General features: G+C 39.8%; 1 protein-coding gene across 8 annotated transcripts in view; it reads right to left on the bottom strand.

The window, feature by feature from the left end:
• The window catches only part of OSBPL9 (oxysterol binding protein like 9), a 176,605-nt gene that overhangs the window by 117,063 nt on the left and 43,276 nt on the right, over positions 1–16,266 (bottom strand). For all 8 annotated transcript variants that reach the window (XM_064281953.1, XM_064281954.1, XM_064281955.1 and 5 more), the window contains exon 2: positions 16,216–16,266. In XM_064281953.1, the coding sequence (XP_064138023.1) occupies positions 16,216–16,266 (51 nt within the window). The remainder of the gene's footprint in view (positions 1–16,215) is intronic.

Raw genomic sequence — 16,266 nt, 5'->3', positions numbered from 1 at the left:
CAGATGTTTACATCTTGCCTGAGGGAGAACAGTGTCAAATTCACAGAGAAGAGATGAAACTTACAAAATGCTACAGCCATTGAGTCAATTCCAATGCAGATTTAAAAAAGGGGTTCAGGAGGGAGAGCTTAAGGCTATATGTCAACTTAAAAATATCTTATTAGTCTACTCTAAAAGGCCACTGATTGTAAGACGAATCCCAGTGCCAGAGATGTTAAAATATGAAGAAAAAAAATACACATTGTAGAATCAATGAAAGAAGGCACTAGCAGAAGTCAGTGTTGAAACTATCAATCATCTGTCATAATGCACGGACGACCTATTGTCATGGATTGAATTGTGTCCCCCAAAAATATGTGTCAACTTGGCGAGGCCATGATTCCCAGTATTGTGTGATTGTCTACCCACTTTGTCCTCTGATGTGATTTTCCTGTGTGTTGTATAAATCCTATTGCTATGATGTTGATGAGATGGGATTAGCAGCAGTTATGTTGATGAGGCTCAATCTACAAGATTAGGCTGTGTCTTAAGCCAATCTTTTTTGAGATATAAAAGACAGAAGTGACCAGAGAGACATGGGGACCTCACACCACCAAGAAAGCAGTGCCAGGAGCACGACACATCCTTTGGACCTGAGGTTCCTGCAAGGAGAAGCTTAGACTTAGACTGGGGAAGAGGGATCACAGGGACCTTCCCCCAGAGCTGAAAGAGAAAGCCTTCCCCTGGTGCTGACACCCTGAATAGGGGCTTCTAGCCTCCTAGACTATGAGAGAATAAATTTCTCTTTGTTAAACTCATCAGCTTGTGGTATATCTGTTACAGCAGCACTAGAAAACTAAGACACCTATCTTGTGATGGACTAAAAGAATAGAGATCAGATGACATACTCCTTAGTAATCACAGTCAAGTTGATGCCCAGCACAACAGGTAAATGGAGTGCTCAGTGAAGTCACATACAATCTAATAATTTTCAAAAACTCACAATACATCTAGCATTAAAATGTTGTTGACCAGGGGTAGAAGAGATGGGGAAAGGGGGAATAATTACTTAAGGGGCACTGAGTTTCTGTTAAGGGTGATGGAAAAATCTGGAACCCAATACCGGTAATGGTTTGTACAACATGATGAACATAATTAATGTCACTGAATTATACATGTAAAAAATGTTGAAATAGCAAATGTTTTGTCTTATATATCTACACATGTATATTTACCGCAATTTTTAAAATTAAAATATATATATATTTGTTGAGTATAATTAACTTACTTTGGTGATTCCTAAGGCCCTTTAGAATCCATCAGAACTTGAGATTCACCTTTATTAATAGTAGTTATTAATTACAACAATAACTACCATTCGTTAAGAACCTACTAAGTCCCAAACACTCCATTTGGGTACTTGGTTTTCGGGTTTTGTTTTTTTTTTTTAATTTTATTGTGCTTTAAGTGCAAGTTTACAAATCAAGTCAGTCTCTCATACAAAAATTTATATACACATTTCTATATACTCCTAGTTGCTCTCGCCGTAATGGGACAGCACACTCCTTCTCTCCGCTCTCCATTTTCATGCCTATTCAGCCAGTTTCTGACCCCCTGTGCCTTCTCATTTCCCCTCCAGACAGGAGCTGCCCACATAGTCTCATGTGTCTACTTGATCCAAGAAGCTCACTCCTCACCAGTATCATTTGCTATCCTATAGTCCTGTCCAATGCCTGTCTGAAGAGTTGGCTTCAGGGATGGTTCCTGTCTTGGGCTAACAGAAGGTCTGGGAACCATGACCTCCGGGGTCCTTCTAGTCTCAGTCAGACCATTAAGACTGGCCTTTTTAGGAGAATTTGAGGTCTGCATCCCACTGCTCTCCTGATCCCTCAGGTGTTCTCTGTTGTGTTCCCTGTCAGGGCAGTCATCAGTTGTAGCTGGGTACCATCTAGTTCTTCTGCCCTCAGCCTGATGTAGTCTCTGGTTTATGTGGTACCTTTCTGTTTCTTGGGTCATTTGGGTAGTTAACTTAATATTCACAATTCTATGAGGAGATGGCATGATGCCCATTCCACAGATAAGGAAACTAGGGCTTAGAGCTTAATGGATGAATTTTCTGAAGTCACAAAGCAAATAAGTTGGCAGAATTCAGATTTGAATTCCATATGAGTGGGAATCGACTCGACAGCAGTGGGTTTTTTTACTGGCCTATAGGCCACTATAGTGGGTTTTATAGACCACTACCCCACACTGCGTCTCCATTTTCCAGACATTACCTAAAAATGTTAATATTTTGATTCTGGCCAATATCTGTGAGAGCATGGGAGAAGGGAATATCAAGACCCCAGGAGTCAACCAACATTTTACCTTTCCTTGGTCGCACAGTGGTTAAGAGCTACAGCTGCTAACGAAAACGTCGGCAGTTCAAATCCACCAGGCACGCCTTTGAAACTCTAAAGGGCAGCTCTATTCTGCCTAGAGTCGCTACGAGTCAGAACTGACTCGGTGGCAACAGGTTTGGTTTGGTTTTTTTTTTGAAGGCAATGGCACCATCTAGTGGCACACACTTTGCAACCAACACAGTCAAAGAATGTGAATGTGAATGAAATGTTCTTTTTTTCACTCTTGCTTTCTCCACTGGTTTTTAGACTACCTTGCACCAGCAGTTCGAATCCGCCAGGCACTCCTTAGAAGCCCTACTCTATCCTATAGGGTCGCTATGAGTTGGAATTGACTCGATGGCAGTGGGTTTTTTTTTTTTTTTTTTTGGTTTTGCAACAAGTTGAGGTACCTGCATCAGCTCTTCTAGTCAAGAGGAGTGGGAGCTTGGTAACATTAAGAACACGGTTTTGGAATGAGACAGACCCAAGTTCAATCCCAGATTCACCATTTACTATGTGGCCTTGGTAAGTTACTAAATATAGCTTGAGTCTTAATCTCCTCATTTATAAAATTAAACAACATTTTACTTGACAGGGTTATCATGGGAATAAATGTGAAAGTTATGAAGCACAGTGCCTGATCCATAGAGCTTCCTCAATAACTCCTGGTTCCTTTCTCCATTCTCTTTTTATGTAGCCTAAAACCACATGGGTGTTTTGCTTTGTTCTTTAGAAAACACATCATACCACTGGCTCATTATGTGTTTACAATAAACAAATCCCATAATTATTTTGTATGTAAACGACAGTAAAGTTGTATTCCAAAACATTTAGTCATTATTTTTGTAAATATGCAAAATCAACACCAAGCATTTTTTTTAGTACCTATGATGTGCCAGGCACTTGTCATAATGGATGAGAACTTACTATTGAGTGGTGAGGACAGAACAAGTTAACATATAGTACCATATAAGAAAGACTTTCATGGCCATAAGTGACAAATGTTCTGAAAAGGTAGATGGGGGAGGACCTAACATGCTGAAGGATGTAGGTCAGGAAAGCTGTACAGAAGAAGTGACGTTTAAAAGATGAGCTCACCAGATAGAGGGCACAGAACATTTCTGCCATAGAAAAATTATGTCAGAACCAATGAAGGATGAAGACACACAGTAAGACAACAGGAAGAAGTATAGTGTGAATGTAGGATGGGATGGGGCGGGCTCTGTGATGCAGTCAATGATAGCCAATAAAGTGCATTTGGAACCTGGATGATAGATGCATTACTTAACAACACTACCGTCAACACCATCATCTGTAGCAGTTATCAGGGATTGGTGGTATACTATGTGCCAGACCCTGTACACATATAATTGCTAAGCCTCGCAACACCCCTGCAATGTTATATAATGTCATCTTCATAGAGGTTAAGAAATTCATCCAATGTCACAGAGTCAGTAAAGGGTGTAGCTGAGTGAGATTTAGCACCAGATCTCTCAGATTCTTTCTACTATACCAGTTGTTCCCAAACTAGGCTGCACAACACAGCCACCTAGAGAATGTATTTAAAAATATGTAAAGGTTATAGAAACCCACCCTAAAACAGAATGTCTAGAGGGTGGAACTTGGGGAGCTGTATTTTTAACAAACTCTTCACATGTCTTTTAAGGAGGAAGACAAATTGTTGTTCTGCTTTTTGGAAATACCACAAAACCTCTTAAAACACATGCTACTACTTCTACTACTAAATATTAGGTATCAACTATGTGCCAGGTGCCTAATCTTCAAAATATTTTGCAAGAAAGAAAACTTGAGTTCAGGAAACTTATGGACAGCCTGCCTCTTCCAGTCAATAAAACAAAGGATAAGAAATAGGATTTAAACACAGGTATACCTGGTTCCTCTGGCATGCTGCGTGGTATGCAGAAGTCTAAGAATGACCCCCAGTGGAGCACACCACTGTATAATCTCCTTTCTGTGAATATGGTATCACTGAAGTGATTACATTTCATTATATGGCAAAAAAAGGATTATCGGAGGCACAGACAAGATAGTGGAATAGACAGACGCTTCAGGCGAGCCCTCTTTACAACAAAGACCTGAAAAAACAAGTGAAACAAGTATATTTGTGACAAACTGAGAGCCCTGAGCTTCAAAGGCAAGCTTAGAAAACCAACTGAGGGGCAGGGGCAGGATGAGACTGTTCAGAACTGGAGAGGTGTAACCGGACCTGAATCGTGGGGAGCCCTCAGGCACCATTCCTGAAGCTGCGGCAGGGGCGGCGGGCTGGTACTAGCGTTCAGCCGCAGTTTCCTCAGGGAGAAGCAGCCAGCCACAGAGCCTACTCACACCTCCGGAACCTGAGGAGAAGGGAGCTCCTGGCAAAAGCTAACTACTTGCCTATATTTTACCACTCCCCCCCACCACCCCGCCAAGCCCGCATCAGCAGGTGAACCCCTGGGCCTGAGATAGACCCTGGTGAGCACCTAGAGCCCTCCACTTGGCCTTGGGGAAGGAAAAATTTTCCAATTGGGGGGAAAAGATAATTTGCTAGCTCCATTAACTGGGTGAACTCAGGACAGAAGAGGCTCCTGCTCAGGCATAAACCATCCGTGGACCTTGAGCACCTTTCCTTTCTGGATGGACCCGTGTGGACCTATTTCAGGAGAAGAGGCCCTTGTTGGCAAACTCCAACCATTTCAGCTGTGCGATGGAGAGGTGGGTATTTGACATTGGACATTACTTTGCCTATTAAACAAGGTCCTTACAAAAAAAAAAAAAATTTTTTTTCTTTTTTTTTACCTACCCATAATAGGGACCTAAGACCTGGTGGCTCCACTTGGGTCGCCCAGCCACCCACGACAGGGGTCCAGGGATAACTGCTACCTCCCAGTCCTTACAACCAAAAACTTCAGGTGCCCATGGTCCCCCTGCAGAGCCCACCCATCAGCATGCCCTGGGAACAGAGACGTCTTTTCCTCAGAGACACTTGGGGGTCGGATCTCAGCTCTCTGTCTTGTTCAGAGTGTGATTCCCTGCTGCAATCACATGCCGGTATATACGCCAATCACCCCTGCCCCTCTAAGACTGTAGGACAGAGCCTGTACCACACACTTCATGATCAGCTACCTGGAAACCTGAGCTGAATTCATACAAGAAAACTGAATGGACTTCTAGACTAATATACCTGGTAACAGCTATAGCCAGCTGGGGACAGGACGCCAGAGCTCCAAAGGTGAAAACAATCAAGCTAGCTCACTCAAGCAATCCATAGGGGTATACCAAAACAAAACAAAGCAGCAGCTACGACACAGTAAGCAAGCATAAACTAATACAATAACTTATAGATGACTTGGAGACAACAGTCAATATCAAGTCACATAAAGAAACAGATCATGATAACCTCAATAGGCTCTCAAAACAAAGAATCCAGGGATCTTCTAGATGAAAGTACATTCCTGGAACTACCACATGCAGAATACAAAAGTTTAATATACAGAACCCTTCAAGACATCAGGAAGGAAATGAGACAATAGGCACAACAAGCCAAGGAACACACAAATAAAGCAACTGAAAGAAATGAGAAAGATTATTCAGGAACATAATGAAAAGGTTTAATAACGTTGAAAAATCCATAGACAGACAGCAATCACAAATTCAGAAGATTAACAATAAAATTCTAGAAACAGACAACTCAATAGAAAGTGAGAGGAGCAGAATTGAGCAAGTAGAAGCTAGAACTTCTGAACTCGAAGATGAATCACTTGGCACTAATATATCTGAAGAAAAATCAGATAAAATAATTTTAAAGAATGAAGAAACCTTAAGAATCATGTGGGACTCTATCAACAGAAATAACCTACAAGTGACTGGAGTACCAGAACAGGGAGGGCTAACAGAAAATACAGAGAAAATTGCTGAAGATTTGTTGGCAGAAAACTTCCCTGATATTGTGAAAGATGAGAAGATATCTATTCAAGATGTTCATCAAACTCCACATAAGGCAGATCTTAAAAGAAAGTCACCAAGACATATTATAATGAAACTTGCCAAAACCAAAGATAGAGAATTATAAGAGCAGCGACAGATAAACAAAAAGTCACCCACAAAGGAGAGCCAATAAGAATAAGCACGGACTGCTCAACAGAAACCATGCAGCCAAGAAGACAATGGGATGACATATTTAAAAAACTGAAGGAAAAAAATTGCCTACCAAGAGTCATATATCCAGCAAAACTGTCTCTTAAATAAGAAGGTGAAATTAAGACATTTCCAGATAAACACAAGTTGAGGGAATTCATAAAAACCAAACCAAAACTACAAGAAATACTAAAGGAAGTTCTTTGGTTAGAAAATCAATAATATCAGGTATCAACCCAAGACTAGAACACTGGGCAGAGCAACCATAACTCAACCCAGACAGGGAAATCCAAAAAAACAAAGAAAGTTAAAAAAAAAAAAAAAGCCCAAAACAGGGTAACAGCGATGTTATTATCTAAAAGAAGACAACATTAAAATAATAAAGACGGACTAAGAAATATAATCATACACCTTTCATAAGAGAGGAAGGTACGGCGATACAAAGAAATAAATTTAGGTTTAAATTTAGAAAAACAGGGGTAAATAATAAAGTAACCACAAAGGAGAAAAACTATCCTATTCATCAAAATAAAATACAAGGGAAAAATACAGACTCAGCAGAAACAAAATCAACAACAACAAACACGAGCAAAGGACAATATACAAAGAAAATCTACTCACCACATAAAATCAAGTGGGAAAAAGAAACCGTCAACACACAAAAAAAGACATCAAAATGATAGCACTAAATTCATACCTATCCATAATAATGCTGAATGTAAATGGACTAAATGCACCAATAAAGGGACAGAGAGTGGAAGAATGGATTAAAAAACAAGATCCGTCTATATGCTGCCTACAAGAGACACACCTTAGACTTAGAGACACAAACTAAAACTCAAAGGATGGAAAAAAAATATATCAAGCAAACAACAATCAAAAAAGAGCAGGAGTGGCAATATTAATTTCTAACAAAATGGACTTTAAAGTTAAATCCATCAGAAAGGATAAGGAAGGACACTATATAATGATTAAAGGGATAATACACCAAGAAGATATAACCATATTAAATATGCACCCAATGACAGGGTGCAAGATACATAAAACAAACTCTATAAGCACTGAAAAGTGAGATAGACAGCTCCACAACAATAGTAGGAGACTTCAACACACCACTTTCGGTGAAGGACAGGACATCCAGAAAGAACCTCAATAAAGACATGGAAGATCTAAATGCCACAATTAACCAACTTAACCTCGCAGACATATACAGTACCCTCCACCCAACAGCAACCAAGTATACTTTCTTTTCTAGTGCACATGGAACATTCCCTACAATAGACCACATATTCGGTCATAAAAAAAGCCTTAGCAGAATCCAAAACACTGAAATAATACAAAGCATCTTCTCTGACCACAAGGCCATTACAGTGGAAATCAATAACAGAAAAAGCAGGGAAAAGAAATCAAACACTTGGAAACTGAACAATACCCTGCTCAAAAAAGACTGGATTATAGAAGACATTAAGGATGGAATAAAGAAATTCAGAGAATCCAATGAGAATGAAAACACTTCATTTAAGAACCTTTGGGACACAGCAAAAGCAATGCTCAGAGGCCAATTATATCAATAAATGCACACATCCAAAAGGAAGAAAGGGCCAAACTAAAAGAATTATCCCTATAACTTGAACAAATAGAAAGAGAGCAACAAAAGAAACCCACAGGCGCTAGAAGAAAACAAATAATAAAAATTAGAGCTGAACTAAATGAAATAGAAAACAGAAAATCAACTGCAAGAATTAACAAGACCAAAAGCTGGTCTTTTGAAAAAAATCAATAAAATTGATAAACCACTGGCCAAACTGACAAAAGAAAAACAGGAGAGGAAGCAAATAACCCGAATAAGAAATGAGAGGGGCAATATTACAACAGACTCAACTGAAATTAAAACAATCATATCGGATTACTATAAAAAACTATACTCAAACAAATCTGAAAACCTAGAAGAAATGGATGAATTCCTAGAAACACACTACCTACCTAAACTAACACAAACAGAGGTAGAACAACTAAATAGACCCATAACAAAAGAAGAGACTGAAAAGGTAATAAAAAAAATTCCCAACAACAAAAAAAAGCCCTGGTCCAGACAGCTTCACTGCAGAGTTCTACCAAACTTTCAGAGAAGATTTAACACCACTACTACTAAAGGTATTTCAGAGCATAGAAAAGGACGGAATACTACCAAACTCATTCTATGAAGCCACCATATCCCTGATACCAAAACCAGGTAAAGACACCACAAGGAAAGAAAATTATAGACCTATACCCCTCATGAATGTAGACACAAAAATCCTCAACAAAATTCTAGCCAATAGAATTCAACAACATACCAAAAAAAATAATTCACCATGACCAAGTGGGATTCATACCAGCTATGCAGGGATGGTTCAACATTGAAAAACAATTAATGTAACCTAGAACATTACTACATAAATAAAACAAAACATATCATATGATTTTATCAATTGATGCAGACAAGGCATTTCACAAAGTTCAACACTCATTCATGATAAACACTCTCAGCAAAATAGGAATAGAAGGAAAATTCCTCAACATAATAAACGGCATTTATACAAAGCCAACAGCCAACATCACCCTAAATGGAGAGAGCCTGAAAACATTCCCACTGAGATCAGGAACCAGACAAGGATACCCTTTATCACCACTCTTATTCAACATTGTGCTGCAAGTCCTAGCCAGAGCCAATTAGGCTAGATAAAGAAATAAAGGGCATCCAGATTGGCAAGGAAGAAGTAAAAGTATCTCTATTTGCAGGTGACATGATCTTATACACAGAAAACCCTAAGGATTCCTCCAAAAAACTACTGAAACTAATACAAGAGTTCAGCAGAGTATCGGGATACAAGATAAACATACAAAAATCAGTTGGATTCCTCTACAACAACAAAAAGAACATCGAAGAGGAAATCACCAAATCAATACCATTTACAGTAGCCACCAAAAAGATAAAATACTTAGGAATAAATCTTACCAGAGATTTAAAAGACTTACACAAAGAAAACTACAGTAAACTTCGGCAAGAAACCAAAAGAGACTTACATAAGTGGAAGAATACCTTGCTCATGGATAGGAAGACTTAACATTGTGAAAATGTCTGTTCTGCTAAAAGCGATCTATACATTTAATGCAATTCCGACCCAAATCCCAACAACATTCTTTAATGAGATGGAGAAACAAATCACCAACTTCAGTTGGAAGGGAAAGAGGCCCCGGACAAATAAGGCATTACCGAAAAAGAAGAACAAGGTGGGAGGCCTTACTTTACCTGATTTTAGGACCTATTATACCGCCACAGTAGTCAAAACAGCCTGGTACTGGTACGATAACAGATACATGGACCATTGGAACAGAATTGAGAATTCAGACATAAATACATCCACATATGGGCAGTTGATATTTGACAAAGGCCCCCAAACAGTTAAACGGGGAAAAGACAGTCTTTTTAACAAATGGTGCTAGCATAACTGGATATCCATCTGCAAAAAAATGAAACAAGAGCAGTACCTCGCTCCGTGCACAAAAACTAACTCAAAATGCACCAAAGACCTAAATATAAAATCTAAAATGATAAAGATCATGGAAGAAAAAATAGGGACAATGTTAGGAGCCCTAATACATGGCATAAACAGTGTACAAAACATTATAAAGAATGTAGAAGAAAAACTAGATAACTGGGAGCTCCCAAAAATCAAACACCTATGCTCATCCAAAGACTTCATCAAAAGAATAAAAAGACTACCTACAGACTGGGAAAAAGTTTTTAGCTGTGACATTTCTAAAATCTAAAACGATAAAGATCATGGAAGAAAAAATAGGGACAATGTTAGGAGCCCTAATACATGGCATAAACAGTATACAAAACATTATAAAGAATGTAGAACAAAAACTAGATAACTGGGAGCTCCTAAAAATCAAACACCTATGCTCATCCAAAGACTTCATCAAAAGAAGAAAAAGACTACCTACAGACTGGAAAAAAGTTTTTAGCTGTGACATTTCTGATCAGCGCCTGATCTCTAAAATCTACATGATACTACAAAAACTCAACTGCAAAAAGACAAATAACCCAAATAAGAAATGGGCAAAAGATATGAATAGACATTTCACTAAAAAAGACATTCACGTAGCTAATAGATATATGAGGAAATGTTCAGGATCATTAGCCATTAGAGAAATGCAAATCAAAACTACAATGAGATTTCATCTCACTCCTACAAGGCTGGCACTAATCCAAAAAATACAAAATAATAAATGTTGGAGAGGCTGTGGAGAGATTGGAACACTTCTACACTGCTGGTGGGAATGTAAAATGGTACAACCACTTAGGAAATCAGTTTGGCGCTTCCTTAAAAAGCTAGAAATAGAACTACCATATGATCCAGCAATCCCACTCCTTAGAATATATCCTAGAGAAATAAGAGCCTTTACACGAACAGATATATCCACACCCATGTTTATTGCAGCACTGTTTAAAATAGCAAAAAGATGGAAGCAACCAAGGTGCCCATCAACGGATGAATGGATAAATAAATTATGGTATATTCACACAATGGAATACTACGCATCAATAAAGAACAGTGAGGAATCTGTGGAACATTTCATAACATGGAGGAACCTGGAAGGCATTATGCTGAGTGAAATTAGTCAGCTGCAAAAGGACAAATATTGTATAAGACCACTATTACAAGAACTTGAGAAACAGTTTAAACTGAGAAGAAAACATTCTTTTGTGGTTACCAGAGGGGGGAGGGAGGGAGGGTGGGAGAGGAGCATTCACTAATTAGATAGTAGATAAGAGCTACTTTAGGTGAAGGGGAAGACAGCACACAATACAGGGGGGGTCAGCACAATTGGACTAAACCAAAAGCAAAGAAGTTCCTGAATAAACTGAATGCTTCGAAGGCCAGCATAGCAGGGGCAGGCGTCTGGGGACCATGGTTTCAGGGGACATCTAAGTCAATTGGCATAATAAATTCTATTAAGAAAACATTCTGCATCCCACTTTGAAGGGTGATGTCTGGGGTCTTAAACACTAGCAAGCAGCCATCTAAGATGCATCAATTGGTCTCAACCCATCTGGATCAAAGGATAATGAAGACCACCAAGGACACAAGGTGATTACGAGCCCAAGAGACAGAAAGGGCCACATGAACCAGAGACTACATTATCCTGAGACCAGAAGAACCAGATGGTGCCCGGCTACAACTGATGACTGCCCTGACAGGGAACACAACAGAGAACCCCTGAGGGAGCAGAACAGCAGTAGGATGCAGACCCCAAATTCTCGTAAGACCAGACTTAATGGTCTGACTGAGACTAGAAGGACCCCGGTGGTCATGGCCCCCAGACCTTCTGTTGGCCCAGGACAGGAACCATTCCCGAAGCCAACTCTTCAGACATGGATTGGACTGGACAATGGGTTGGAGAGGGATGCTGGTGAAGAGTGAGCTTCTTGGATCAGGTAGACAGTTGAGACTATGTTGGCATCTCCTGCCTGGAGGGGAGACGAGAGGGTGGAGGGGGTTAGAAGCTGGTGAAATGGACACGAAAAGAGAGAGTGGAGGGAGGGAGCGAGCGGGCTGTCTCATTAGGGGGAGAGTAATTGGGAGCGTGTAGCAAGGTGTATATATGGGTTTTTGTGTGAAAGACTGACTTGATTTGTAAACTTTCATTTAAGGTACAATAAAAATTATTTTAAAAAAAAAAAAGGATTAACTGGAGGCCTAAGCTAATCACATGAGATGTTTTAAGAACAGAGCGCTTTCCCCAGTTGGTAGCAGAAAGGAAAGCCAGAGAGATTGAAAGCACTGTTGTTGTTGTTTTGTGCAGTCAAGTTGATTCCGACTCACAGCAACGCTATAGGACAGAAGAGAACTGCCCCATAGGGTCCCAAGTCTGTAATTTTTACAAAAGCAGACTGCCACTTCTTTCTCCTACAGAGCAGCTGGTGGGTTCAAATCACCAACCTTTCGGTTAGCAGCTGAGCACTTAACCATTGCACCAGTAGGGCTCCAAGTTTTGCTGACAAGAAGGTAGAAAGAGTCACATGACAGGAATATGTGCACGTTCTAGAAGCTAAGAGCAGCTCCCAGCTGACAGCCAACAAGGAAACAGGGACTTCAGTCCTACAACTACAAGAAACTGAATTTTGCCAAAACCTGAATAAGCTTGAAACAGAGAGCCAACACCCTGATTTCAGCCTTGTGAAGCCTTAAGCAGAGAACTTGGACTTCTAACTTATAGAACTATGAGATAACAAATGAGTGTTGTATTAAGCCAATTCATTACCTTGAAAACCCAGTAAGTAAGTTGGAATTGACTCAATGGCAATGGGCTTGGTTTGGTTTTATCTGAACTGCACCACAGGGTAACCAAATAATAGATGAAGAAAAGCTCTCCTCATAAAATTATTTCTGATAATAAAAAACAAAATGACAGAGTATTTTGTAACCCCCAAGGAATTAGGTAAAAGGAGCCCTGGTGGCACAAGGGTTAAGCATTTGGCTGCTAATCAAAAGGTTGGCAGACCAAACCCACACAGTGGCTCCATGGCACAAAGACCCGGTGATCTGCTTCCTATAAAAAATATCTTATGGGGCAGTTCTACTCTGTCACATGGGGTTGCTATGAGTCTAAATCAACTTGATGGCACCTCAGCAACAACATAAATTAGGTATTGAGTATCGAAATTAGACACTATGTGTCCCCCAATAAAAGAACACAATACTAACTACAGTGCTGCCAGAGATCAAATCTGACTCTGATCCTGTCTTTGGGCCCAGGTGCAATTTGCAAGAAGAACAGAGGACAGGAGAACATACTGAATTGTACTGAGTATGCAATCACTAAAATCTAGGCTACAGCAAACTCCTACAGGTCAAAGGGTCTGGATTCTTCAGTAGATAAATTGTAAAGAAATGACATCAAGTTTTAAAAACAGCCAAACAACAAAAAAAAAAGGACGTGATAAAACTATAGAGATTAGGAACATACGCTTGGGTGATAAAATTATTTTTAAAATGCAAGAAGTGATTACTATAACTGTCAGAATAATGGTTACTAGCCCAAGAGACAGAAAGGCCACATAAGCCAGAGAGAGACTCCATCAGCCTAAGACTGGAAGAACTAGACGGTGCCTGGCTACCACGGGTCACTGCCCTGACAGGGAACACAACAGAGAATACCTGAGGGAGCAGAACAGCAGGATGCAGATCTCAAATTCTCATAAAAAGACCAGGCTTAATGGTCTGACTGAGACTAGAGGGGCTCTGGAGGTCATGGTCCCCGGACCCTTTGTTAGCCCAAGGTTGTAACCATTCCCAAATCCAACTCTCCAGACAGGGATTGGACTGGACTATAAAACAGATAATGATACTGGTGAGGAGTGAGCTTCTTGACTCAAGTAGACACGTGAGACTATGTGGGCAACTCCTACCTGGAGGCAAGATGAAAAGCAAGTGGGGGACAGGAGCTAGTTGAATGGACACAGGGAATACACGGTGGAGAGGAGGAATGTGTGGTCTCATTAGGGGGAAAGCAGCTAGGAGTACATATAACTTTTTGTATGAGAGAATTAATTAATTAATTAAAAGAATAACGGTTACTTTAGGAGGGAGAGAGGGTGCTATAATCTGAATGAGGCATCTGGAGAGGCTTCAAGGGTGGCTGGCAAAATTCTACTTTTTAACCTCGGTGGTAGTCACCAAAGGAAACCAAATCTGTTGCATTCGAGTCAATTCTGACTCATAGCAACCTATAGAACAGAGTAGAACTGCCCCATAGGGTTTCCAAGGAGTGGCTGGTGGTTTCGAATTGCCAACCTTTTGGTTAGCAGCCAGGCTCTTAATCACTGTGCCACAGGAGTGGTAGTTACGAGGGTTAATAATTAAATATGCTATACGTAAAAAAAAAAAAAAAAACCCACAGTGCATTAAATGCAATGAGACAGTGGCCTAAATTCAACTTGTATTTAACTGAAGATCTGTCTCAATGCAGCTCTGCCAAAGTCTTACTACTGAGCCCTTCTTTAGCCAATAAAGCAGTTAATACCAGACTAAGCAGTGACTGAGGTCAATAGCAAGTGCTTAGAAAAGCAATTAGAGCAAGCAAACAGAGAAACCAAAAGAAAAAAGCAGTAAACAGTATAACCAAGGCGAACCCACCGCCGTCGAGTCAATTCCAACTCATAGTGACCTTACAGGACAGAGTGTAACTGTTCCATAGGGCTTCCAACGATCTAATCTTTATACAAGCAGGCTGTCACATCACTCTCCCGCAGAGCAGCTGGTGAGTTTGAACTGCTGACCTTTTCTTTAGCAGCCAAGCACTTTTTAACCACTGCCCCAGAAGGGCTCTTAGTAAACAGTATTGAGAATGAATACGTTGAATTTTCAGAACTCTTTATGCTATCACATATAACCATCTGCTCAAAACAGACCTCATTTCAATCCTGCAAATCAGTCATACTTATTCCTAGCTCAGCGCCAGAATTTTTCCATTATAAACTGGTTTCTTTCTCAGAGTTATTTTCCCAATTCTACCAGAGATTGCTAATAAAGGCAATAATACGTTTACCAATTATATTCACATCTTCAAAAGAAAAGCTGCAGAAAAAAGATGGCAGAAAGAATGCAACTGGGACTTGATGAAGAAAAGGCTACTAGAAGCTGATTCATCTAGCCATGACAAACAGGGCCTTCTTTAGATATAGTGAAGTACCAGAAACTACACCCCCAGCCATGCATTTTTTTTCTGCCTTTAGGTATTTGGACAATGGTGAAAACAGTTTGAATAAGCAAGGAAATGAGCATCAAGTTGCAGGCCTGTACTGTCCAGTAGGGTAATCACTAGTCATGTGGTTATTGAGTACCTCAAGTACAGCTAGTCTGAAGTGAGAGTGCAGGTGTAAAATAAACACTGGATTTCAAAGACTTAGGAAAAGAAAAAAAATCTCATTAATAATTTTGTATTGATTACATGTGAAAATAATATTTTGGATATACTGGGCTAGGCAGGAAACCCTGGTGGCATAGTAGTTAAGTGCTACAGCTGCTAACCAAAGGGTCGGCAGTTTGAATCCGCGAGGCACTCCTTGGAGACTCTATGGGGCAGTTCTACTCTGTCCTATAGGGTCGCTATGAGTCAGAACCAACTCGACGGCACTGGGTTTGGTTTTTGGTTTGGGCTAGACAAAATATATCATTAAATTTAATTTTACCTGTTTCTTTTTTTCACGTGGCTACTAGAAAATTTTAAATTACATATGTGGCTTGCATTATACTTAAACACGACAACGTTGTTAAACAGATTATTATTAAATAGTGTTGAACAGGATAAACAAAGTAGCTAAAAATAGGAATTTCCAGAGTTTTTTCCTACTGTTTACCACCAATACTACAATTCATTTAACTTCCAGCCTTTGTATCTGTCTATAAAATAGAAGTTTAAAAAAAAAAAAAAATCAGTAGCTGCATTAAGTCATGGCTATAACATTAAATTACGGGACAAAAGAACTGAGTTCTAGTCCTGGTTCTGACACTAGCTAGCAGTTACCTTAGGGAAATCACATTTCCTTTCTCGGCCTCAGTTGCCTGTCCCAACATAGTAAAGCTTCTAAATTTTCCATGGTTCCATCAAAATATAATTTTTTTCTTTCTGTCACAAATTGGTTTTCAGAGAAATTAATACTTACTCTGAGTCTAACACATCCTCTGCGTGAACCTCTCATCATTTTGTCCTTGGA

Source organism: Loxodonta africana, chromosome 3 (assembly GCF_030014295.1).
Source record: "Loxodonta africana isolate mLoxAfr1 chromosome 3, mLoxAfr1.hap2, whole genome shotgun sequence".
NCBI classification, from domain to species: domain Eukaryota; kingdom Metazoa; phylum Chordata; class Mammalia; order Proboscidea; family Elephantidae; genus Loxodonta; species Loxodonta africana.
The sequence above is the reverse complement of the archived record's forward strand: the minus strand, read 5'-3'. Positions and strand labels throughout refer to the sequence as shown.